This window comes from Argiope bruennichi, chromosome X2 (genome assembly GCF_947563725.1).
Source record: "Argiope bruennichi chromosome X2, qqArgBrue1.1, whole genome shotgun sequence".
Classification (NCBI taxonomy): Eukaryota; Metazoa; Arthropoda; class Arachnida; order Araneae; family Araneidae; genus Argiope; species Argiope bruennichi.
Window position 1 is genome coordinate 6,375,867 of NC_079163.1, and position 26,642 is coordinate 6,402,508.

At 31.0% G+C, this 26,642-nt stretch overlaps 1 protein-coding gene across 3 annotated transcripts in view; it reads left to right on the top strand.

The window, feature by feature from the left end:
• Positions 1-26,642, top strand: part of LOC129960261 (fat-like cadherin-related tumor suppressor homolog) — a 595,142-nt gene that overhangs the window by 543,926 nt on the left and 24,574 nt on the right. For all 3 annotated transcript variants that reach the window (XM_056073541.1, XM_056073540.1, XM_056073542.1), the window contains 14 exons: positions 6,238-6,587; positions 10,263-10,536; positions 10,763-11,068; positions 12,301-12,509; positions 16,100-16,247; positions 16,359-17,419; positions 19,794-19,947; positions 21,672-21,911; positions 22,258-22,644; positions 22,989-23,203; positions 23,660-23,797; positions 24,002-24,145; positions 24,509-25,384; positions 26,264-26,429. In XM_056073541.1, coding sequence (XP_055929516.1) covers positions 6,238-6,587; positions 10,263-10,536; positions 10,763-11,068; positions 12,301-12,509; positions 16,100-16,247; positions 16,359-17,419; positions 19,794-19,947; positions 21,672-21,911; positions 22,258-22,644; positions 22,989-23,203; positions 23,660-23,797; positions 24,002-24,145; positions 24,509-25,384; positions 26,264-26,429 — 4,668 coding nt within the window. The remainder of the gene's footprint in view (positions 1-6,237; positions 6,588-10,262; positions 10,537-10,762; positions 11,069-12,300; positions 12,510-16,099; positions 16,248-16,358; positions 17,420-19,793; positions 19,948-21,671; positions 21,912-22,257; positions 22,645-22,988; positions 23,204-23,659; positions 23,798-24,001; positions 24,146-24,508; positions 25,385-26,263; positions 26,430-26,642) is intronic.

Genomic DNA, 26,642 nt, shown 5'->3' on the forward strand with positions numbered 1-26,642 from the left:
TTATTTAAAAAACATATAGAAAATTTAGAATATTTAAAAAAAAAAAACTTTTTTTTTTTCGATATAGGAGCTATTAAAAAATGCATTTAAATCCACAACAAACAAAAACATTGTTGAAATTTGCAAAGCGTTATTAGATTCCTTTCAAATCGAATGAGCACAAATCCTTTTTTTAATCAGGTTATAGGCGGACCATTAAATGCCTATTTATCGAATCATCACTAAAAAAATGTCTGTCCAAGCGTATTCTTTACATGATAGAAATTCAAGAACAGTCTGTTCAGATCTTCTAGAGAAATTTGCAATAATATATGAATCCGAAAGTGTTCGTATACTTTTGATCACATAATGTATATGGTTTATTTTTACATTTTGATTTATTTTCTTTAAAATGCATGGAGTTTATATATTGGATAACATTATTTTCTTGTATTCATTATCAAAAAAACATATTAAAAATCTGATTAATTGTGTACTAACATATAAAAAATAATTTGCAATTTTTTATGTGTTTTATGATTATGAAGAAAAAGCAATGTTTTATGTTCGGAATTAATTCAAATGAAAGTAGAATGAACATAGAATTTCATTAGTAAAATTACTGCTGCAATTTCTTCTATATTCTGTATTGTAAAAATGTGCAACTAATCGCTCTTACTTTTAAGTGAGTATTTTGAAATTAACCAATATAATAGCCTAAAATACATAAAAAAAGAAAATTATAAGCCATTAAAGTGATGAAAAACAAATCGTTTTAAGTAATCATTTGATGCAAATCTATTCCCATTCCTCTTTAATTTTAATTTTCAAAACTTATAATGTTATGAAATGCATAAATATATAATGCTCTAATTATAATGCATAATTCAACAAGTGAAATTTTGAAAGAGAGCTTTAAAAAATTACGAGAGCTTGAATTATATGCTTGCTTAACATAATTTTGGAAGTTATTTGCATGCGTTTCATTTGTTGGTGTAGTTGATGTTAAATAGTTCTTTCTGTTTGCATTTTGTTCCTGCATGAATTAAATGTTCTTATTGTGCTCGTCGATATTTATTCATTGTTTGCTTAGCAATCAGTTATTTAATTAATGTATTAAACTATTGCTAAATCATGTTCTTAATTGAGAACTTTTTCCTGCTTTATGCTGTTAAAACATCATATTTATTTCTCTATTGCATTTTAATAAAATTTTGAAAGCGGAATGCAAGGAAATCAACTGCATATTAGTTAAAAGTTATTTAAAATTTTTTTGTCTTAGGGACAAAATTAGAAGCATAGCAACTTTTTTTATTTTTGCTAAAATTTTATTTGAAATGAAGGTGACTTTCTTGTTTTTTGCCCTTAAATTTTCATATGATTAAAGCAATTTACAGCTCTTTATGCTTTACTTTTGCTGAAATTCATTCGGTATGCTTTTATTCCCTATTAAAAATTGCTAGTGAAATGACTTTTCAACAATAATTGCAGCATTATTTTGCAAAATAGTTGTAAATGTGCTCAGTCCATTTGCGCTAAGTCATTAACTAGTACTGTATGCACTCAAGCGTTATCAAGTGAACTTTGCCTAAAATATTTGGCACACTGAGCAGTACGATATTTAGAAATTGATCGCTCTCAGTTCCTTGTCCCTGATAACGGAACGTAGCTTCCGTGAAAAAGTGCTAATGGTTCTTACTATTAGTTTTTTGAAACGAGCGACCAGTATCGCGTTTTAAAAAATTATTAAAAATAGTGAAAAAAATGAGAAAAAATTGCTTCTAAAAATTTGATTGAAAATGGCACTCTTCTATAACCTTGCCATGCATAAATTATAAAAATTATAATATTGATGTGTACAATGCTAAATTAGTCCTATAAACTAAGGTATAATTTTCACATGTATGTAGATTCTACCTTTATACCTTCTTCACTTATTTAACAGAATGGAAGGAAATACACAGGAAGTATTTGAAATTCATGTTAAAATGGATGCTTGTAATTTTTAATTGTTTCATTTGCTCTCGAGATTCAATAACAGTGTAGTTTTCTTTCTGCATATTCTTGAAAGCTACTAAGAAACACACTGTCAAAAAATTTACATCAGTTACTAAAGTGGTTAAGAGCATCTGAAGAAAGCTGCTTTATTTTTTTCCAAGCGAAAAATACTTTTTGAATAGCTAAATGAAACAAAATAAATGGTTAACACATTCTTAAAATGATAGCGTCCAACATACTTTTGAAAATTTTCATTTGACCGTTTGCTATCGGTACCACCGCATTGGCTTTATTTTCATGCTGTTGTAAAAGTCAGTATATTATAAAATTTGTGTTCCATATCTAAGAAATAAATTTATCATTAATAAAAACAGCGTAATCCATCAGTAAAATAAACTGTAATCCATTTTTGGGAATTGCACTGTTTATTCTTAAATTTTGATATACTGACTTTTATGATAGTATGAAAATGCTGTCACTGCAGCGGCGCTGATCTCAAAGGGAACAGTGAAGTAAATTCTATAACTTTCTCTGTTCTCTTTGAATAATTTTAGTAAATCAAAATTTTGAAAGTATTATTACGCCATTTTAGTAATCAGATTACCATCTGTAAGCATCTAAATTGCATCGAAAACTTCTACAAAAGCATTAATTTGGCAGTTATATTTATTTAAAAATTTATAAACAATTAAGTAATGAATTTGATTCATTTTCAGTTCGGTTACAATAGCAAAATTAATGCAGCTCTTTCAAAATATTAGTTAACATCACTCAACGCCTGATTTTGGCTTTGTGGGTTCCTAAACTATATGATAAGATCTGTCATATATATGCCATTCTAAATTAAACAAGCAAGAATGGTCTTCCCGAAAGTTTCTCGCATACCCTCTAATAAATGCACACTCATATCCAAAATTAAGGTCACAAACACCATGTTTATCAAAATAATTCTAAATGGCTACCAGTAGAATTGATAGAAATTTGTATTTCTTATATTTTGATGAACGGGTAACACAATTCCAACCTTCGGTTTAGAAAAAGAAGTTTTTAACATTAGCTATCGTAGAACTATTGGAATTAGACTGCTTAAGCATCTGGGATTTTTGCTTGCAGTTTTGTGAATATTGCATTAAAACAATCAAATTAGCCTGTTTGCGGTGAGAAGTTCTCATAATCATATAGATGATTCTTTGAAATGGGGTGTCGACGACAGGCTTGAAGCTGGCCAATCTCAAGCGGAGGTGGCTCGATGGTTACAAGTGGCACCAAAGTGGTACCCTGGTTATGGAATCAATTCCAAACAAGTGCTTATGTCACCAGGAAGGCTGCCATAGAGCAACGACACCTGCACATGATCGCTACTGTCACCAGGAAGTCCAGCCTAGGTCGCCACAGAGCAACGACACCTGAAAAGGATCGCTACTTGGCATTAAGTGCGCGACGACATAAGCTGACAACGGCTCCTCAGCTTGCTCGTGACCTTGGTGCTGCGTCTGGAATAAGAATTTCCAGACAAAGAGTATATAAACGTTTAGCAGAGAATGCCCTTTACATCTGGCGTCTAGTCGTGTGTGACGCTTTGATTGCATTCAACAGGAAAGCCCGGTTGTTGTGGAGCCGAACTCATCAATCTTAGACAACAACAAAGGGGGCATGTTCTTTTCAGTGATAAGTCGAGATTCGCCACACAGAGTGATTCTCGTCGAATTTCCATCTTGGGAGAACGAGGAGTTTGCTATCATCCCCCCTACGTAAAAGAAATAGAGAGATTTGGTGGCTGTGAAATCCTTGTTTGGAGCGGCATAATTCTGAGCAGTCGTACACCACTACTCTACTTCTATGCATATACTGTCACCGCACATCGCTATAGAGACTATAGGCCCGGACTTCATTTTTATGGACGATAATAGCCTGCCACACAGAGCTCAGATTGTTGATGATTTTCTTGAAGAAGAGGAAATTCGCCGTATGGATTGGCTCTCGTCTCCACATCTCAGTCATATTGAACATGTATTGGTTGATGGGAGAGAGGTTATGAGGGACATTGCACAGCATAATACCCCTCCTAAGACCTACCAGGAGTTAAAAGCCGCTCTTTTGGAAAAATGGGCTTTGTTGCCACCAACATTTATTGACACCCTCATAAACAATATGAGAGCTCGTTATGAGGCTTTTATTACAGTGCACGGTGGTCATACTCCATATTAGGCAGACTTTTCAATAAATAAATGCTTCATCTCTAATACATGATTTAACTCTTTCTGATATATTCTATTTCTTAATTCACAATTATAATCTCTTCCGTATTTTTATGTTGCTATATACTTTTTCCTATCGTAATATATCTCTTTGCCAAATTTCTTGGCAACACAGTGAATAGTTCATCAGTTTTTGCAGATTTTATGATTGTGGCCTTAATTTTGGGCATGAATATATATATATTATTATTAACCTTATGCCACTGACGAACAATAATTTCGAAAGATACTCTTAAAGTGTGACTATTTTTTTTTGCGCGGGGGGGGGAAGCGATTAATTTGAACACCACTTTACTGACCGATTAAAATCTGGCACGTAACTACAATTGTGGTCTCAAAATCACATACTAAATTTCATATATTTAAGACGTTGCTCTTTTTCATCGCATTTACATGTTGGTGACAGTATAGACCGACAGACAGTGTACCCATTGACAGATTTGGCTCCAAATTTGTTACATTTTTATATATTAAATCTATGTACCAAATTTTATTCAAATAGCTCTCTTCATTTTGTAGTTATTTTGTTAACTTATATTCGGCCAGGCATATTCCTTTGGATGGATTTCGTTCAAAATCTGGTAGAATTCTACAGATTTGGAGTAGAGGCCATATACTAAATTTTACCCATCTAGCTTGAAGCAATTTAAAGTTATCGTGCTCATAGGCAGGCAGGCAGGCAGGCAGGCAAAGTAAGAGGAACTCGAGGAGATCTAAAACCGAAATATTCATCAAAACCTCGAAAGTCGAATTTTGAAGTTCGTAAAATATATTTTTGGTAGTATGTCGGTTTGCCACTCTGTCTATTTGTGAATATTATAACGTAAAAATGCTTTGACCTAGACGGATGAAGTTTGGTATATGGTCTTTACACCAAATTTGAATATTTCAATCAAATTTTGAAAAAATATTCATTCTGAGGAAGTCTGTTTGTCCAGACGTCCGAATACAAGTTTAGATAACTATAAAAGGAAATGACCTAGATAAATAAAATTTACCACATAGTTTTGGCATCTAAATTGTTGTCCATAATAAATTTTGAATCACATCTGCCAAACGGTTGACGGTCTGTACTTTCGCATATATGTAAACGCAATGACTCTCAATGAAATTCGGTGTGTGGTTCTTTGTCTACAATTGTAATTCTGTCATATTTTGGTTATTAAAGAAAGGCAGCCAAAATATATACTCGGTTTTCTGGTAGTTTTGTATTGACCGCATCCCAGTGATCAATCGCCGAAAAACTCTTGTGATCGCACGTTAATAAATTCCTTTGTGACTATTGTTTGCTAATGTCATGTGATTAATAATACACAAATCCCGATTTTCTTTACTATACTACGAAGCACACAACTCTCATATGTGAAAATACGCTCAACGCTTTACACAATGTCCCCGGTTTTAAAGGGGAGTGGGAGGATGATAAATACTTTATTGGAAAATATGCGAGAAAATTTCGTAAAGACCATTCCCGTTGATTCAAATTTGTTCTTCATTTTTTAAAATAATTGTATATTTTTTAATGTTTCAATGTGACAAGTTGTGTATAAAACTTCAGTGAAATATATATTATCAAATTCTTTGCTGATGGGAACGAAATATAATTATTTTTTTCTCTGTGTTATGTTATTCCTTTAATATTTTCGAGAGAAATTTTTTCTGTCGAAAAGGAAAATATTTGCAAAAATACTTTTGTCTTTTTAATTTATCATCATGCTTATTGCACATCGATTATTAACGTGAAACATTCCTATAATATTAAAATGGCTTATTATTTAATTGAAGTCTTATGAAAATTTAAAATTATTGTTTGTTTTTGTTCTTTTACATGTTTAAAAAATTTTCCCTTAAAAATGTTTTATATATTTTCTAATTTATTCACATATAAAATTTTGCTTGAACTTCCAATGGTCAGTATTGTTAAGTGATATTTACTAATGCTGTTCGTATTCAAATGAAGAACCATTCTCATTAATATTATTCCATTTCCTTTTTCAAATAGGTATTATATATGTTGTTGAAGAACTTGATTACGAAACAACTCAAGAATATCATTTGACAATACGTGCTACAGATTCTGTTTCTGGTGCTTACGCTGATGTTGCTGTTTATATCAACATTGAAGATGTTAATGATAATGCACCAGTGTTTGAAAAACCTTTTTACTCAGCCTCTATTTCTGAAGCGGTGCCATTTGGAACATCTATTCTTCGAGTGAATGCCACTGACAAAGATTCTGGAAATAATCAACGTGTGCAATATTTTATTATTGGAAATGCGACAACTTTTTTTCATGTGGAATCTACTGAAGGAATTGTTTTTATCAAGCAGTCATTAGATAGGGAAAGACAGGTATTGTATTATTTTTATGTGCATGTTAATCTATTAAATTTATTAATTAAAATATTTGATATATCATCTAGCTTCTGATTTTATCATGAATTCATTAGATACCTCTTTCCTTAGTATCTAATGAAATTAATAGAATAATCAGATTTTTTTGGGGGGGGGGATGGAATACATATAATCAGTACCAGGAAAGAAACAGTTTCTTTAATTTATACTTACCACTAATGAAAACTAAAGAATACACTATATAAACATATTTTTTCTGTTTAAAATTGCTTAAAGATTGATATAATTTTTACCAAATTATAAAAATTACAAAAATAAGAACAATTTAAGAAAAATTATAAAGATAGGATGAGAACAAAAATTCCTATTTACCAGAATCTTTGGAATATAGCATCATTAAAAATTTTATTTTAAAAAATCCGTTAATGATTGTAGAAAATTGTCACAGTTTTAAAAAGATTATTAAAAAGATGTGAGTATAATGCAATAAAATAAATTCTATTCAGATTACTTTTTACAGAATTATATCTCTTCTCCATTTTAGTTTCTGTAAAATACTTTTTCATTTCCATGCATACACGTATAACAAGTAGAGTCCATTTAAACTTATTTCAGATGTACTGTTTCTTAAGTAATTTTTCAAATAGTTGAAATAGATCGTTCAGCTGTACGTGTTGTAACAGGTGATTAATTATTTTTTTTAATTTGCGAATTTTCAGGATAATATCTACATCGCACTCTTTAAAACTTCCATCACAGTTAATCTAGTCTGTTGTGCAAATAATTTTTTTACTGTATTTTTTTTCTGATATTCTGCCATCTAATACTGATATTATAATCCGACAGATCTGTAGAATATGTTTCTTTATTTCTACTTTATTTTTATTTGAAGATATAAAGTCATACACCGGTATGATCAAAATACTTAATGAACTCTTAATTAATTTGTATTTTGTGAATCTCTTCTTATGATGTAAAATTACAGTATTCAGAAATTTACAAAACATTACTATGCTGAAAAAAAATTCGGATGATTCCGCTGGAATATTAGAACGACGAGGGATTTTTTCCTAATCCTGGGAGAACAATTTTGTAGACCTCTTGTATTATTTCTTTTAAAAAAATTCCTATTTTAGTAAAATAGAATTAGAAACCATCTCTGACTGACTGCGAATCATTTCAAATTGTTTTACAGTATTGTCGCACTGTTGAATTACAGCTGTAAGCTCTACTGCCTAAAACTGAAAATCCTAGATAAGGACAAAATAAGAGAAAATATACTTTTCTATCGAAAATAAAGTAATGACAAAATTGGAACATCTGAATTAATTTTAAAGAATGTAATCTCTCATCGAAATAGAATCCATGTCATTCTTTCTAATACATGAGAGAAAACTTTTTTAATGTTTCTTTCCTAGAAGAAGTGCAAAATTTTAATATATCATGCTGCAAAACATTATTTCTTTCAGGAGAATTCATGAATGAATAACATTTTTTAACGACTACAATGCAATCTTTCATTTAATTTGAATATGAAACTGCCAAATTTAAAGAATGAGAAGCGCAATGCATATACAGTACTGATAAGAATTTGTTTCGTATTTTGGATTGTATGCTTTTGAATGCTCCAAGCATGGCAGAAGCAGCACCAACAAATTCATGATATATATTTAATTCAAATTTAATGATTCTGAAATTTTCAAAATTTTATTTGCTAGATATTCTTCACGTATTGACATCACTGGTACAAATTGTAAAAAATAGTCTACTAGTAAGGATTTGTTGTCTTCATTTTTTAGAGGTCATTCACTTAAAGAGAATTACTGTTTCAAAGAAATGTCTGTGGTGTCATCCACTATAAAGGAAAAACATTTACTTGAATTTACTTTTTTAATCATTTTTTAATTGTTTCGTTGCAAGTCTGTATTATTTCTTTTTGTATTTCAAGTGATATATATTATGCATTATTAGAAGATGATTTAAATACTCTTTTCAGTATTTCATCTCCTTCATCAATTCGCAGTTTAAGCAGTTGACAGAAATTCCCATCGTGATGGTAATCCCCCTTGATTTCATCTGCTCTATTAATTTGGCCGTAATCGCTTCAAGGTAGTCTGTTTCTGCCACAGAAAAATACAGTTTTCGTAATAGAGTTAGTTTTCTTTTACGTCTTCTTGTCGAAAGTTGGCAGTATCAATAATATCTATTAAGGCTTGTTTACACCCACGTACAATGCTCCTTAAATTATCCGCGATTAGCCAAGAATGTGCTTGGTATTTTTCTCCCTTGATGCTCATTAAGTGTTTCTGTAGATTCGGGCCAGAAGTGAAAAGGCGATTGTCCCAATGGTTGATTGTTTGATTGGCCTATGTTTCTAGGCAAAATTTACACAATATTTACAATAAATACACAGTATTTACAATAATCTTCAATTTAGGAATAAGTGATCCCTGGATATTTTAAATGTTATTTATACCGAATTTTCCAATTCACTTTTTCATTACTAATTAAAGAGTTTAGAAACACTTACGTAACTTTGATAAATAAAATCTTCTAAAAATAAAAATATCTTCTTCGCCATTTAGCTTACGATTGACATAGTTTGGTATGTCGTATTTTTCAAATTACGGTTTCTCTTTTATATCAGTTTCGATAATTTCTGATTAATAATGAATTCTTGAGCTCTGTACTTCTATATCCGATTCAGATAGGTAATTTTCTATTTCTTCATTGTTGTTTAATGTACTCTTCTCTGCTTCTTATTGATGTTTGATATTTTTTTTCCTTCACCGGAATTAAGATCATTTAAAAGTGACTGCTGCCTCCTCCTACTCATTGTTGAAAAATTAAGAAAAGATTCAAGCAAGTTTAAAATTATAAAATTATAAACTTAATAATTTCAACAAAAGAAAATAGATCAACCCTGATTTCCTGACCACTGTTCTTTTACGAAAGCCAAGACTACCATTTATGGGCGATTCGACTCTTCTTCCTACACCAATTGGTTCAGATGGAATCGTTTCTCTCTCTCTATGATGCAAAAAAATTAATCGTGAGAAGAAAGAAATGTTTTTTCTTTAATATTTAAATCATCTATAATAATATAACTGAAGAATTATCCTGAAATAATTCTATTTCGACAAAAATCTTAGGTTGCATATGTCACTTTGAATCCTCCTGACTACGCCACTAGATGAATTACTTTGATAAAAATAAATCCTAAAAAGGGGAAACTTATCTGAGATGTTAATTTTATTCTTTACTGTGCGTTTTTTCTTTAAATTTTGTATGCACGTGGCTATTATGAGGTACACAGACCTTTTTTTTTATAAAATCATGTAATTTATCTGCATAAATTTTGATTTTTTTTCAAGTGCAACATGAATTACTGACAATTTTTTGAAAGTCATGTTCATTTAATTGCTTGTATTAATATGCAATTAGGTGGATTAGTTCTGAAGTTATGTTTTGATTATGATTTTGAAGCTGTGATCGTGTTTCATGCATGCAGCAAAAAAAATAATCTTTCTTGATTCATCAATAAATTTAGTTCTGTTTGGGCTAATGTCTGAAACAGATTTAAATGCACACGAGCTATTCTGTATTTTGAAATTATTATTCGAAATATTTTGATAACTATTTTCTAACTTCCAATAATCCCCTCAATTTTAGGATGCTCATGATTTTTTGCTAATGGCTACTGACAGTGGTTCCCCAGCTTTGAGTGCAACAGCAACTGTTCACATTGATGTCATTGATATGAATGATAACCCTCCTAGATTCGAACAATATGAATATACCTGCATGATAAGCGAAAGTGCTCAGAGAGGTCAGTTTGTTACTAGAGTGGTGGCTTCAGACCCTGATGAATCTGATCAAGCAAAACTTATATATTCAATTGTTGGTGGGAATGAGCAGCAAGCATTTGCAATCAACTCTGCAACTGGTTAGTTAACATAAAATGTCATTACTTTCATTACCTTTCTTTTTTAAAAAAATTAAATGGTAATATAAAATTTCTACTGTCATATTTTTTTTTATTATTTGCAGTAAAATGCATTAAATAAGTTTTCTGAATTGTTTTTCATGAGCGAAAATGCAGTATAATTCGGAATTTAATATAAAATTAGATTAATTAAATATATGTATATTTATTTTACATTAATTTTCAGGAATTGTCACTCTTTCCAATTTGCACCAATTTAATAACCAGTCGATGTATGTATTGAATGTATCTGTGACGGACGGTGTGTATTCTGGATATGCTAAACTGAAAGTCAATATTCTGGGTGAAAACAATAATTCCCCCATTTTTACACGTACTGTTTATGAAGTGGCTGTACGAGAGAATTTGCCACCTGGTTCTCCAGTTATAACTGTTAAAGCTGCTGATGTGGATCGAGGAGAATATGGGAAGATCACATATAGTATTGAAAGTCAAGTATACAACAAAATTTTCATGATAGATCCAGAAACAGGTAAGATTATAATACTTTTCATATTCATTTTATTAAAATATAATTTTTACATTGTTGTATTTATGATTAAAATATTACATATTATTACGGATTTCCCTCTATCACTATCAATCCGTCGGGTTCGTTTACTTGTGTGTATTTAGTGGTTGTGTATGGTATGAAGATAACACAACACAATGATCAGTCCTTTCAGTAGATGAACACACAACACGTTTTTTGACACTACGACACACAGGACAGCACAAAGACGACAACTATATACAGCATAGAGAAGACAATTATCTTCAGCCGGGACGTGCACACAGCAGCACACAACAAGACTCTACTGCAGACAGCAGCGCACAACTTAATTCGGCACTAGCTTGACTCCGTCGCTGCTTTGCTAATCTCTGGAAGACCCGTTGTTTGGCGTCGATTCCGACTACCCCCTGGCAGCTGCAGACTGCCTCATTTTTATAGGTCTCTGGAGGCGGGGCTAGAAGCCTGTCAATTAATCAGGAACTTTCGAGAAGGTATCTCGGTTCCTAATGGACGGATCGGGAAAATTCTCGATGTTTCGGGTATAATCTATTTTGGCGTCAAAGTCGCCAAATGGTCGCCAAGTTTGTCGCCAAGCTCTGGAACCTCCGACGCGACACCCGGACTCCGTCCAATGCAGATGACTGTAAAACAGTCTTTCTGATGATGGAACCAACTATGCTGGGAAGCAGCACCACAGATTCGTAACAATATAAATATGAACACAACTGGTAATTCATTATTTAAAATGCATTGAGGTAGCTATCATTTAGCTGTGAATAAAATAAGCTAATAAGTTTATACTAGCAAAATGTTTGTAAATAAAAGCATTTTTGATTATGAATTAGCTTATGTATTCATTATCTTTGATAATGTAACATAAATTCACTAATTTTCAGAACTTTTCATGTTTTCCCCTTCTGCCTTTACTGTCATCAATTTTCGTTTGTTTATAATTTATTTTGGTTATTTATAATGATCTTCATTATTTCATATTTTGTCAATACGTAAGCTATAATAGTTTGATAAATAATAATGACAACAAATAATTGTTGTTAATATTTTCATAAAACCTAATAATGTGAAAGTGTGTTTTGTTATGGTAGAAAATAGTATTAAAATGATAACTCAATAGGCTTAATCTTTTTTTTTTGTTTGTTTATTTAAGGAATTTTTGATTTATTTTCATTTATTGTATCGAAATTTACTTTTAGGTGTTCTGTATGCCCGCATAAGTTTTGATAGAGAGAAGCATCGCTTATATGAAGTGCCTATTGCAGCATTTGATGGTGGAGGAAGACCAGGATATTCGACTGTTCGAATTTCTGTCACAAATGAAAACGATAATGCTCCTCTATTTGCCGTGTCTGAATATAGAGCTTATGTTTATGAAAATACTACAATGGGAACAACTATTTTGCAAGTAAGTGTAAATAACTTTTGTAATACTTTTAATTATGAATGTACCAGATTTCTCTTATCGAAAAGTATGTAAACAATAAATCTAACTACGAACAAATTTATTGGTGCAGTCAGGACTGACTTTGAGCCGATTCCAGGGATGTAGCAACTGGGCGGGGGGGGGGGGCATACTATTCATTCTCAGATTCGGAAATCCTCCGCACTTTTACACATGCGCCAGGAGGCATTTATTTCATCGAAAAAGGAGTGAGAGAAAAGATGAAACGAGAAGTTTACATTTAACAATAGGGTGAATTCAAGTCATTCGCGAAATTAGGAATGGTAGCTGCCCATCTTTCTGCGGGCTATATCTTAGCGAAATACAATCACCGAAACGTGCTAGTCTCGGAATGAATAATAGTTCCCGCGACGCCAATCTTAGAGGAAGCCGTGTCAACAAACATTAGTGCGTTTGTCACATTTATTCAGCGTACTGCTGTATGAAACGGAACCATACAGAAGATTTTTAAAATGCCACACTACACAGCTATAGAAAATTATTTCTGATAATGTATCTTTTTTATGATGAAGTTTAATTGTTTCAAAAGTAATGACCGATGCTTTCATCTAGATTACACTCACATTTAACCGTCCATATTTCATTTCTGGGTTTAGAAGGATTTGATTCACTCAAAGTAGGACCCAAGTGTAAAATTTGAAACATCGATCAGGATCTGATTGCAACTGACCCTGAATAGCAGTTATTACGATGAAGTATTCTTTATACTGTGTCATATTTGGATCATCTAATTAGCTTTTCTTATCCTAGCACGAGGGTAAAATAAGTCAAAATGTTAATATCTGTATCTTTTCTATAACGCCTCATCTTTTCTGTTCCTATCCAGGGAAGTAAGAATCCTATCTTTAGCAATCACTAATCCGTTCTCTTAATATACTTCGTACAAATATGTCGGGAATTTTGCAAAAAACATCTGTTTTCTGCAATTAGACCAGCTTCACAATTCCATACGTCCTAAATCATAAGCATTTCAGTACCTTCCATACCTAAAGTACACGCCATTCTTTTGGAAAGCTAAATATCACGTACATATATGAGAACAAATAATTTTATTTTCTTATTCAGTATTCCACAACTTGTTTGGGATATCTTAAATGTTCGATTTCGATTCTCTTCTTTAGTTAATGGATATCAATTAATCAAAGTAAGTATAGTATGCGTAATTTGAAATGGCTTTCAAATCATAATGATTGTATGATGTTTTACGAGACAAATATTTGCAAATGACAGTTTTCTGTATTGAATAAATTTGCATTTCTGAAATAAGTGTTCCCATCTAAATTTGTGATTAGCTCCTCTAAATTTAAAAATAAAAATGTCTGCAAAATTTTTTGGATAAAAGCGTGAAACTTTATATATATACAGAAATGAATATAAAAGTAGCATTTTACAAATGGACCTTTTTACTTAGAGTCCGTACTAATTTTTTTTAAATTTCTTATTTTTTATCTCCACAGAAGCTAAAGTATTTGCATACAATTGTCCATCTTATTTAATAAATTTTGTAACTGAAAGCATACATATAAGTGCAATATTTCGGAAAATAAATACTTGTTTCACTTTTTTACGATACTCTGTATAGTAATTATTTTAATTGAAATGCACCAAAGTATTAACAAATGTAAGTATTTTCATGAGTTATTCAATCTTATAATTTGAAACATTTATCCGAAAAGTGTGATCCATATATTGTCACTGCAAAGTAACTACAGATTTTGTTTGGACAATTTGAACACAATATTGTTCAGTATATATTAAAATTACATTATATATATATATATATATATATATATATATATATATATTACAATTTTACGTACATCTTTATCACAGAGAAATATATTTGTTTGTGCAATGTTTTTTTAAGATATTTAACACTATGTTGTTCCTCGTCAACATCTATTATTTCACCCACATAATTTTTTTTTCTTTGTAATCTTCTTAAATAAAATTCCCTCTTTTTCAATATTATCACTTATATCAGCTAATGTAGAACTTGAATCATTTGTGGAATCAGTTGAATTTACATCGTGTGATAGTTTTTCGGATGATGCTACCTCAACCTAAACACAGATTTTTACGCGATTTTTCTTTTTTTTTTCAGCCATGTAATTCTTCATTTTTTTTCTGGAGTGTCTGTCAATATTCTACATCTTTCTAGTTTTCGGCTGCCTCTTTTGGATGTACGAGGTTTCGCCTTTGAAAAAAGCCGTACATATTCAGGCGTTTTGCAAGAAAAGGATTTTATATATTCTGCAGAATTTAAAATTGAATTTGTTACAAAAACATTCCATCATTGTTAACTCATTTTCTTTCTCGAGATAATCATAATTTTCTCACTGGAACTAAAACATTGCTTTCTTTTAATCTTTATGTTGGTTGAATATTGAAATTCTACATCTCTACAGGACTGACGCTTTATAAGAATCGCCACTACATTCTTGTCATAGATTTTCTGTTAAATGGGGGCATTCAGTCACTGCATAGGAATTGTATCTTAAGATCGAACCTGAATTCATTTGTTAAATTAACTGAATACTGGGAGTTTAATTACATAAATGTATGCCAAAATCATGTGAAACTTGTCTTGTAAGATTCAAAAGCTCAGTTTCAAGACTCTGTATTCCATAAATTTCGAGAATTTATAATATTTAGATAAACAAAAATACGCTGCATCCATGGCATGAGAAAGAATAGAATTTTTCGAGTTTGAAGTAACGCTGAAAAATGTCCAGATTTAGATGTCAAGTGCTGCAAACGCTAATTTGAAAAAAAGTCATGTCTGATCTTCCTAGTAGTAATTGATTAATTGATATGTTAGCATTTCTTACGAAACGAAACAAAGGTGCTACTAGAAAATCCTTCTACAGATACCAATTTATTACCAGAATACTGAATTAATATTATTGTTTGGGTAAAAGATGCATGGTATAGTGTGATTCTTATCTTGTATACAAAGACTGAAATTATCACTTTTTATATGTAGGAAACAGTTTTTGAATCGAGTGAATAAGTATTGCTTTTATTTCGTATTTTATTTCTTATAAGAATGACGGATTTGTGATATTTCAAAAGTTCCGTCACTTCTGCCTCAGACAAACTTAAAATCAGGGCCGTAACTATCACTAAGAAAGCTGGGACAGTGTCCCGTGACACCGAACAAAGGAACCTCTGAAAGAGAATAAAACAGTGATTAAGGTTAGAGAAAGTAATAAAAAAGGATCCTATTATCCGTGCTCCAGAGCTCTCAATGTGTAGTTCCAGTTCTGACTTGAATAACTTCAAACCTGAGAAAAATAATTTCCTAATTGCAGACAGTAGAAAGAACAATATTTTTAATAAAATCCAGGAAATTTTGTAAATGATATATACAGTTTTGACACATTTTTTGCTTATTTTTTAAGACTCATTTGTTGATTTCCTTCATCATTATGTTTTTGCCGTCTTAAAGGCCTTTTCTTTTATAATGATCATAAATCGTTTTCTAAATAAAGAATTTTACAGCCTTAATTGAAGATTGGTGGTGTATTTAGGTACATGCTGTTGATGAAGACGACGATATTCATTCAACGTCTATTGAATATAGCATTTATTCAAACAATGCGTCTACCATAACAGACCTGTTCGGAATTTCAAAGGACTTAGGTGAAATTTATTTGAAAAAAAGTGTTTCCCAGCTTGGTGAGTTGTATAAGCATTTGTTGAATTTGTAATAAAATTGAACAAAATCTGTACATGTTGTTTTGCTTTACAATAATTAATGGTATTTAACATGTTTTATTTTATTTTTAGTTAATCAAGCATTCCAGTTTTTTGTACGTGCACGGGACAGAGGAACTCCTCCACAGGAAAATGAAGTTCCTGTGAATGTAATTGTTGTCCCTAGTAGTGTGGTTCTGCCGAAATTTGAACAACAGCATTATGAATTTTTTATTTCTGAAAAATCTCCTATTGGTACCGTAGTTTCAACATTAAATGCGAGTAGTTCTGAACCAATACACTATGGATTTGTCCCTGCACCACTTGACTCGATAATAGAGCTACATCAATCTGTTTTTAGCATATCAGATGGCGGTAAAATTGTATTAAATTCTGCTTTAGATCGGGAATCAACTGCATCATATCATTTGGTTGTAAAATCAGAAACTAGTTTAAAACCACCACTAATTGCATATTGTGATATAACAATCAATATTATGGATGAAAATGATAATCGACCTATTTTTGATTCTAACCCGTATGTAATGTCATTAGCAGAGAATATTGGAAAAGGAACTAGTATCTTGAAAGTAGTTGCCAAAGATGCTGATTCTGGGTCGAACAGTGAGATTGTGTATTCATTCGGTGCAGATGTTGGAAATGCTGCAAATGTATTTCGATTAGATCCATCGACTGGATGGATAAGTACCTTGTCGTTATTAGATTATGAAACGCTGTCATGGTATAACTTCAGTGTTATTGCTAGAGATAAAGGTCATCCTCAGCTTTCTTCCTTTGCGACAGTAATGCTTAGAATTCAAGATTATAATGATAACCCGTCAGAATTTGAAAGAGAGCACTATGATGCTGCAATTTATGAGCATGCTGTACCAGGGACAGTTATTGTTACTTTAGAAATCAAAGATGCTGATTTTGAGCCAAGTAAGAATGATTTCTACATTACGAAAGGAAATCAGTTAGGTCAGTTTCAAGTAAGAGAAAATGGCGAGATTTTCGTAAATAAACCTCTAGATCGGGAAACTATTTCTTCATATTTGTTGGAAGTTTTGGTGACAGATGGTCTATTTGTCTCTAAAACGGAAGTTGCTATTGATGTTCTTGATACAAATGATAACCCTCCAGTATGTTTAAAAGTAAGTTTCTTTAATGCTATATTGCTGTTCTATAATATTGATTTTATTTTTGATGTAGTAAATGCTCATTATATGTTTCTGCATATATTGGGTGAAATGTGATCTATACAACATCTAAACAATGGCTTTAGGATGGAAAGACATAGTATAGTATAGATGCCATCAAGCACCAATCTTGATAGAGCCAAAATGAAAGAGGGTTTATTTTACAATTTATACTAAATTTGTCGGAAGACAAAAATACAATCAGAAACTATAATTCTGATTGTATCTTTGTTATAACACTGAATTAATACATCTAAATGCCACTGCTCTTAAATACGTAATATACCTATCTGTCATCAACTTATGTCTTTGCATCTAATACACCTAACTAAATTCTTCAAGCTTTTTGCAACAAGGCGGCGGTATTTCTTTGTGAAACTATTGAGTGTAACCAATCGAGTAAATAAACAGGAAAAAGAGATTTAAACAATTTAATATGTTTATGTTCATTAATTTATATGCTACTCAAAAATCTGCCCAACTTATACGTAATATTATGTAGTCGAGATTAATGAAAGCTATGAAATGCTATCTTAGCTTCTATGTAGATTATATTTCGCAAAGCAAGCCTAACAGAATCGGGTTGAACTTTCTAGATCCATTTTTTCAATTATTATATCTTGAGCTGAATATTATAATTCCTTATGAGCTAATTTTTATGATTTATCAGGGTTACCACGCCACCGAGAGAATCTGGGCCACCGGGAAAGCCCAGGAAATTTAAAAACCGTCTAAAAAAACCGGGAAATGCAAGGAAATCTGCAAATTTTCATAAAAAAATGGAAAAATAAGGGAATTTTAAGTTTCTTAGTTATTTTTTCCAATCTAAAAAAAGACGTTCTTTAAAGATTGCAAGAATAAAAGATCGAAGTCGTAAATTCCAAAAACGAACAATACCAATTCCGCATTATACAATCTCAATTGTGTAATGCGGAAACTCACCCCTCTTCTAATCTCTCTCCCTTTTTTTACATACAGATCAGTCCAGTTTCGATTTGGTAGACAATTTTTCATTTTCCATGAAATTTTCGAATTTCAGCTAATGAGCAGATTCGCGAGACTTCTGTAACTGCGTGAAAAAATTTCCAAGGCGGGAATAGCAACATTCAACCTGTGGAAGTAGCGTGATGGTTTAAGTCTACCATAATTCAGTTTATTGAATTGTTTGTTTGTTATTTCAGAAACAGTGAGCTTATTCTAAATAGGTTAGATAATTTTTTTAAGACAATGAGCTACTCAAAATCCATATTTAATACGGAATGGACGGATAAAAAAAGTCAATCCTGATTATACAAAATGGGTTCGAGAAGTTCCGAAAAATCCATTCGTTCCGTATTTCTCGCTTTGTAAGAAGATAATAAACTTAATAAATATGAGAAAATAGGCATTTATTATTCATGCCAAAAGAGGAAAGCAAACAAAACTGAGAGCCAGTTCAAAAGAGTTGTTATTGGTGTATCTAAAAGGAATACAGGAAAAGATGACATGTCATATCCGAAAAAGTCAAATTTAATGTCCGAAATTAAACTGATTTAGAACTTTTTAGTTCAAGAACAATGACCTAAAGCTGAATTTTTATGGGCATTAAAACTTATTGCATTCAATGCATTCATTGATACATCGGAAATATTTTCACATATGCTGATTGAAATTGAAATAGCTAAAAAAATGTTAGGCCATACAAAAATGGCGTATCATTTGCTAAGGATTAACTCCATGAAACTGGTGACTGAAAAATCTGCAGAAGTTCCAGAATTTAATATCCAAATACAAGAATCGGCAAAAATGTGTAAATAAAAAAAGTAATCTTGTTTTGTAATGTTTCATTTTGTTAAGTTATAATTAAATTATTTTTATCATGATAATTGTGTGGCTTACAATTAAAGAGCATGAGAGGTAATATATACCCCCCTTAATGTATAATTTGTGTGTTTGCGAAATTTTGGATAATAGATAATAAGAAATTGCCTTTTTTGTATGTAAATATAAACCTTTTTTATATATTCTATTATTTCGAGTAATGTTCAATTGTTCCTTTCTTTCTCCACTCCTTAAAATCATATTACATTTTAACTAGTACATGAGTGTTATTCGCGCATTTTCTTGAATATACGTACAGGGAGGAAACAGGAAGGACACAGGGACTTTTTTTTTTCTAGATTTCAGTGGCAACCCTGTTTATTATAAAAAAATTTAATGTAATTATATTGTATTAAATGCATGTATTATTTAATAGAAAACTGTTGTATGAAATATATTAAATGCAGTTATTGATAGTATTTTTAATTAGTACATTTTTTTATAATTCAATAATACTTATTATTTTAAGGCAAAGTATATGGAAAAGATATCAGAAGCTATACCACCATATTCTTATATTCTTACCGTGGAAGCTACTGATTTAGATGATGGGAAAAATGCTTTACAATTATTTACACTTAAAGGCACTGGAGCTAGTGACTTTATTATTGATTCTGCTACAGGTAACATAAATTGATTTATATTGATAGCAGTAATTTATAAAAAACTTTGTTCGTGATATAAGAATTTAATCAAGCATTTTAATTTGTTTTACCTTTCTGAACACTGCATATATGTTACCGGCAAAGTATGAAACGCCAGCATCCTATAGAATGCCTAGGTACATAATGCCAGACGTTTGTACATAATGCCAGACGTTTGTACATAATGCCAGACGTTTGTACATAATGCCAGACGTTTGTACATAATGCCAGACGTTTTAAGGCAGGTGAGATAGGAGAATTATTACATAATTTTCCTAGGCATTGTATATAATACCTATGCATTCTATCGAATAACTAATGCTATTTAGACAAAGTATGGAAAAAGGCTTGATAAGGCTATTATATAAATGACATGCATTCCTCAAAAGTACAAATGTTATTCTGAAAAAATAATGAGAGTTCCATTAAAAAATTTATTCAAAATACGTTAAAAAAATGAAAGTTGTATAAAACAAAATGTTTGCCTTTCTTATTAAGGAAAACAAAATTTTCATATAAAAAATAAGATATTAAAATTAACCTACTTGTAGCAATATGGTAGGCCTGAATGACATTTTGAATTACATTTCATTACATTTTTCACGCAAAGACAATTCATATTGTGGCATTTTGTTTTACACATACATTCGACAAATCTTTGGCTGCTTTCACTGAACTGAGCAATTGCATTTGACCCTAGAGGAATTTCTCGGTCAGAAATATCTTCAATTCTTCAGGAATTCTTCGATTCTTAGGGCATAAAGTGAATTGTAATCTCGCATGTACTTGTTTTAAAATTCCTTCAAAAGTTCCAAGTCGTTAGAAATCATCCTCCGTCACACTCATTACAACTGCCAATATATTGCATGAATTACCTTGCCCCTTGTCGGCGTCAGGAATACGAACTTGTACAGTAGTTCACGAAAAAGAAGTGGGAATTTTTTTTTCCGAATTCATTTTTTTTTTTTTTACCACGATATTCGAAACGAATCGGAGACTTATTTCATACTTTGACTGTCATTTTTTTACTTGTATTTCCAAGTGATATTCAAAACGAATCGGAGACTTATTTCATATTTTGACGGTTTGTCATTTGGCATTTACAGAATGCCTAGAAAATGTGTGAAATGTGAATCATTTCATGCATTGCCGGCTAGTTTCAGGCATTATATACAATAACTAGGCATTCTATAGAATACTGGATTTCATACTTTGCTGGTAATATATATAATTTTTATATATGTATCTTGTGAAGTACCACTTTAATACTTTATATTTATATAGTTGGCATATATTTATATACTAGCATAGTAATAGTTTAATATTTATTTTCATATCTTCCCGTTTTACCTTTTTTATCTTCACATAACATTATTGGTTTTTAAATGTATTTGTAAGAATTTAATTTACTTTTCAACACATTAATATTGAACATAAATTACACATAGTAGGCATTTTGGCAATTTATCTTAATATGGGCCAATTAATATATTTTAATATACAATTTTATCACGTTTTTGAAGTAGTAACAACTAATTAATGTAGCCATCAACTAATTAATAGAGCAGGCATTTAAAAAAATTGTCTCGAAAACTTAATGCATTAATCCTTGAAAATTTTATCATTCCTACTATATCTGCAATACTACAGAAGAGTGCAAAGAAGAGTTTCATAGATTAAAGTACAACCATTTTTTTTTTCAGGTATCATTAAAAGTGTAAAAAATTTAGACAGAGAAAAACAGTCACGCTATAATCTAAAGGCTCATGTCCAAGATCGAAATCATCCTGATTGGGAGTGCATAAGCTTAATAGACATTCATTTGGAAGATATCAATGACAATGTTCCCCAATTCACTCAACCGATATTTACTGTGGCTGTGGCTGAGGATGTACCTGTTGGTTCACTCATCAGTAAAATCCATGCTGTTGATAAAGATTTAGGTATGCTTTTATATGGTGTCTAAGAAAAGATTTCATTATTTTATGGCATGCAAATTGTTTATCAGAATATTTTATAACCTTGTTGCTTAGTATATCATGAAGTAAAGCGTTTATAATATTGTTTAACATTTTATGGAGATATCTGACTGCATAAATATTTTTTAAAGTAAAAAATAACGAAATAATCTTGGTCTTTTATCAGCTTCATAATTTCAGCAAAAAGAGAAAGATCAAAAGAAAATAAGTACACTTAATTCAGAATTAACTCACAAACTGATCAAATGAGTTTTTTTCTTTTGTAATATAATTGCACTGCAATTAATTTTTTTTCTCTCTCTTTTTGTAGGTGGAAGTCGAAAAATCAGTTACTCATTTCTGAATAATCATTTAGGACAGTTCGAAATAGATCCGAAAACCGGAATCGTCCGTCTAAGACGATCTTTGGATAGAGAAACAGAATCAGAATATAATCTAACAGTGCAAGCTGCAGACCATGGCGTTCCATCCCTGTCATCGACTGTTATGCTAAGCATTACTGTCCTTGATGTGAATGACAATCCACCTGAATTCACTAACAAAATTGTATATGCTACTGTCTCAGAATCTGTTCCTATTGGATCCGAAATCACTTCGGTTCATGCAACTAGTGAAGATATTGGCATAAATGCTGAAATTACATATTCTATTATTGGAGGTGATGAACAAGGTGTATTTGAAATTTCTCCAACTAGCGGTTAGTATTTGGGTTTTTTATTATTAGCTGTAGCATTTTCAAAATTGATTTTATTTTGACTCGATGCTTTTATGAGTGTTTTAAAGCATTAAACTTGGCTACATAATCTGGTAATTATCCAGAAAATTTTAAGCAATATTTTCTATGAAAATAATGTTTAATCTGAAAATTTTGCATATATATGGACGAATAACTCTGTAATTTTTTTAATAATTGCTCCAAATATTTTTCGACTGCATATGTTTATGTCTTTAATATTTTCTCATAAGCCTATTATAGAACTTAACATAGCTTATTAAAATCATGCGCTATTTGTTTTAATTGCATCCTTTCTTATTTATTAGGCCAAATAAAGTTGCTGAAACCTCTAGACTATGAAGCTGTTCGGGATTTCTTCTTAACTGTTCAAGCGGTGGATGGAGGATCACCACCTTTGAGTAATCAGGCTGTAGTAAATATTACTGTAACAGATTCCAATGATAATGCTCCAGTTTTTAGCCAGTCGTCTTATCGAGCGATTGTAAGAGAAGATGCGACAATTGATAGTCAAGTTATACAGGTAATTATTAAATTTAATATTCATTTTCTACAGTTAGTATGAATGTTCGATTTTCAAGACTATGGGATTTTATTTTTAAAAGGTTGAATTACTTACATTTTCGTCTGGCATTTGAGGATAAACCTAATTGTAACAAATCCTTTTAAATGAAATTCATATTCAATTAACTATTTTCTTTCTGAGTGCAAAAAATATCTTAAAAATTTCATTTCGCTGGCTATTCACTTTTAGAATATTACGGGGAAGAATTGTGCAATTTTTTTCCTTGCAAAAGTCTATAAATATGGATTTTTTTTTTTATTTGAGACTATCAAATTTATTCATTTCTGATATAGTTTTGGCATTTTTTCAATAATATTATTGAAGGAATACCATTTGGAGTCTTTTTCAATATCAGTGAAAGCTATTTACCTGAAGCAGTAAATTTTTACATCATTACTTTTTTTTTAATTTTAGGTTCTTGCAAATGATGCGGACAGTCCTCCAAATGCACAGTTGTCGTTTTCTATAATAACTGGCGATGATGATAAGCATTTTACAATGGATAGAAGTTCTGGTATTATAAAAGTTGGCAAAACACTTGACAGAGAAATGGTAAGCACTGTATAAAATTAATCTATTATTGCGGATAGTATTTAAGTGAAGTGTATCTAAGATTACGTTAATATGTGACAATTATTTTTTCTAATTATTGACTCCGGAAAATGCTTCCACTTATTTCACTATATGAGACAATAAACGTTTTGAAAAACAAGTTGCTTATAATGATATCTGATAATCGTTTTATATGATTTATAGGTTCCAAATTACGTTCTTCAAGTTATGTGTTCTGACAATGGCATTCCACAGCTATCATCTACTGCTTTTGTGAACATCGAAGTTTCTGATATTAATGACAATGCTCCCATGTTTTCTCAAAGCAATTACACAGTCATTATACAGGTATAATGTGAAATTTCATTTTTAATTAGATGCCTCAAAATGAGTTTTGATTTTATCTTTTTATTATTATTTGAATTTAACAATATATATTCGTGTCTTAAAATCATTTCTCATAGCATTTTAAGTTTTTAAGGATGTATTCACATGTGATGTTCTCAATGAAATACTAGTTTCCAAATTTGTGTTGCTTAGTAAAATGCACTGGTAAATATGTAGCTTTAACTGAATACATATATAATTATCAAACTTAATGAACTTATTGTATAACGTAAGGCATTGTGCTAGTGTTTCTTTGAATAGAATGAAAGGAATATGTCGACGGCCACTTTGTTGAAACTAAATTTTATGATTTGTTTATTATAGGAAGGAAGAACCATTGGATATACAGTACTAAAATTTACCATAATTGATGCAGATGCTCCTCCCAATACTGGTCCATTTACCTTAGAGATTTTATCTGGCAATGAAGATTCGGCATTCCGGCTAGTACAGCAAGATGCTTCTCTCCGAACTGCCACAAAATTTAATCACAAGAGAAAAGACAAATACGAATTACAGTTAAGGGTATCTGATAATGGCAGCCCTTCACTATTTTCAGATGCTACAGTTACTGCTTTAATTATTGAGGAAAGTCAGTATCCTCCAGTTGTTTCATCTTTGGAAGTAGTCATTAATTCATTTCGAGATGAATTTCCAGGAGGTGTTATGGGACGTATTCATGCTACTGATGGTGATCCTTATGATAAACTTTATTATGAAGTCGTATCTCCTTATAAAGATCTCTTTTCAGTTGATCGAGAAGATGGAACTTTAGTCGCTCTTCCAGGCCTTGATGTGGGTTCTTATAATGTTAATGTCAGTGTCACCGATGGAAAGTTTACAAGCTATGGGATTATATTGGTGGAAGTTAACATGGTTTCTGAAGATGCAGTAAAAAACAGTGTTGGTATGAGGCTCAAAGGAATAACACCAGAAGACTTTATTATTAGCCATCGTAAAAATTTTCTGCATGGTTTGCGAAGTGCCTTAAATGTAAGAACAAAAGATGTAGACATCTTAAGTATTCAACCTGCTGAAGCCGTGATGGAGAAACAAAAGAGGGATGCTAATCGTGACCTCGATGTTTTGTTTGCTGTGCGGAAAAGTCCACATGTGTATTACCCAGCAAAACAACTGCTTAACAAACTAAAAGAAAAACAGACAGTTTTTGAAACTGCGTCAAACCTTAAAGTTGTGAAGGTATGTATCTACAATTATTAACTGATTTTTTGTATTATGTTATAGAACTTTAGTCATTTATTTGAATCGGAGGATTTAATTAGAATGATAAATCATTTAATTGCATTTTAAGTATACTGTAGTATTATGTTAATTATTTCTCTAAAAAACTTAATAGTTTGGATCCAATAATTGTATTTATTGATTAAGTGTTTAACAATGTAAAAAAGTTGATCTGTGTCATAAAATGAATCTTAAGAAGACGCTTTTTTTTTTTTCATATTTTCGCTTATAAACTGAGAAATGTTGCGTATTTCATATAGTTGAATGTGTATAGTAAATTAAATAAGAAACAAAGAGTAATTTTAAAAAATTATATGTATTACAATGCAGAAAATGCGGACATGTACAAAACGCATGTATACTGAGATATTGATTATTAATGTATTAATGTAAGAAAGATGGGAAAGAAGTGATTGGTACGACTGTCAGTAAGGTCTAAAAATATTGTTTTAGAGCATTAGTTATTGTTAAAGATAATGTAAATGTTTAGAACTTCAAGCGCCATTTGTATCGAAATAAGTACAATTTTTGATATTGTGGTTGTCACTGTGTTAAAAACTCTGGATATCTGAATTTTTGATTATAATATTGGTATACTATACTGCTTTTAAACTGATGACAAAGAAGCGTCCGATAATTTCAGGTAACAAACTGCAATCGTTTATTCTAGTTTTTTTTAATTGTTGATATTATGTATAATTCTTGTTGAATAAAAAACAATTTGCTCCTTATTTACAAAAAGATTATCTATTTTTTTATATTGATTATGAGGATAGTTTATTGAAGCATATTTTGTTCAGGAAAAAGTTCACTGATATTGAAAAAATATTTTTCCAGATAATAAAGGACCGATGTACGAATGATCGCTGTGTTCACGGTGAATGCGTAGATCGAATTGTTTTAGATGAGACATACGTAGTCAGCATAACTACAGAATCTCTTGGCTACGTATCACCTCAACACGTGAGAAAACTGGAATGTGTTTGCAAATCTGGCTATGGTGGTGAGTTTAATTCATTCAGCTGGAGTGCCAAAAATAACATCATCGTTTTGTTGTCATAGAATAGAAGCTCTTAAGTCATTCATTTTTCATTTAAATCTTTCTTTTATTCTTAACATTTTATAATTTATTGTTTCATTCTGCGGTTTTAAAAAATTGGTTATAATGATGTTTGTATAAAGAAAATTTTTGAACGCAAAAACATTTTCAATACTT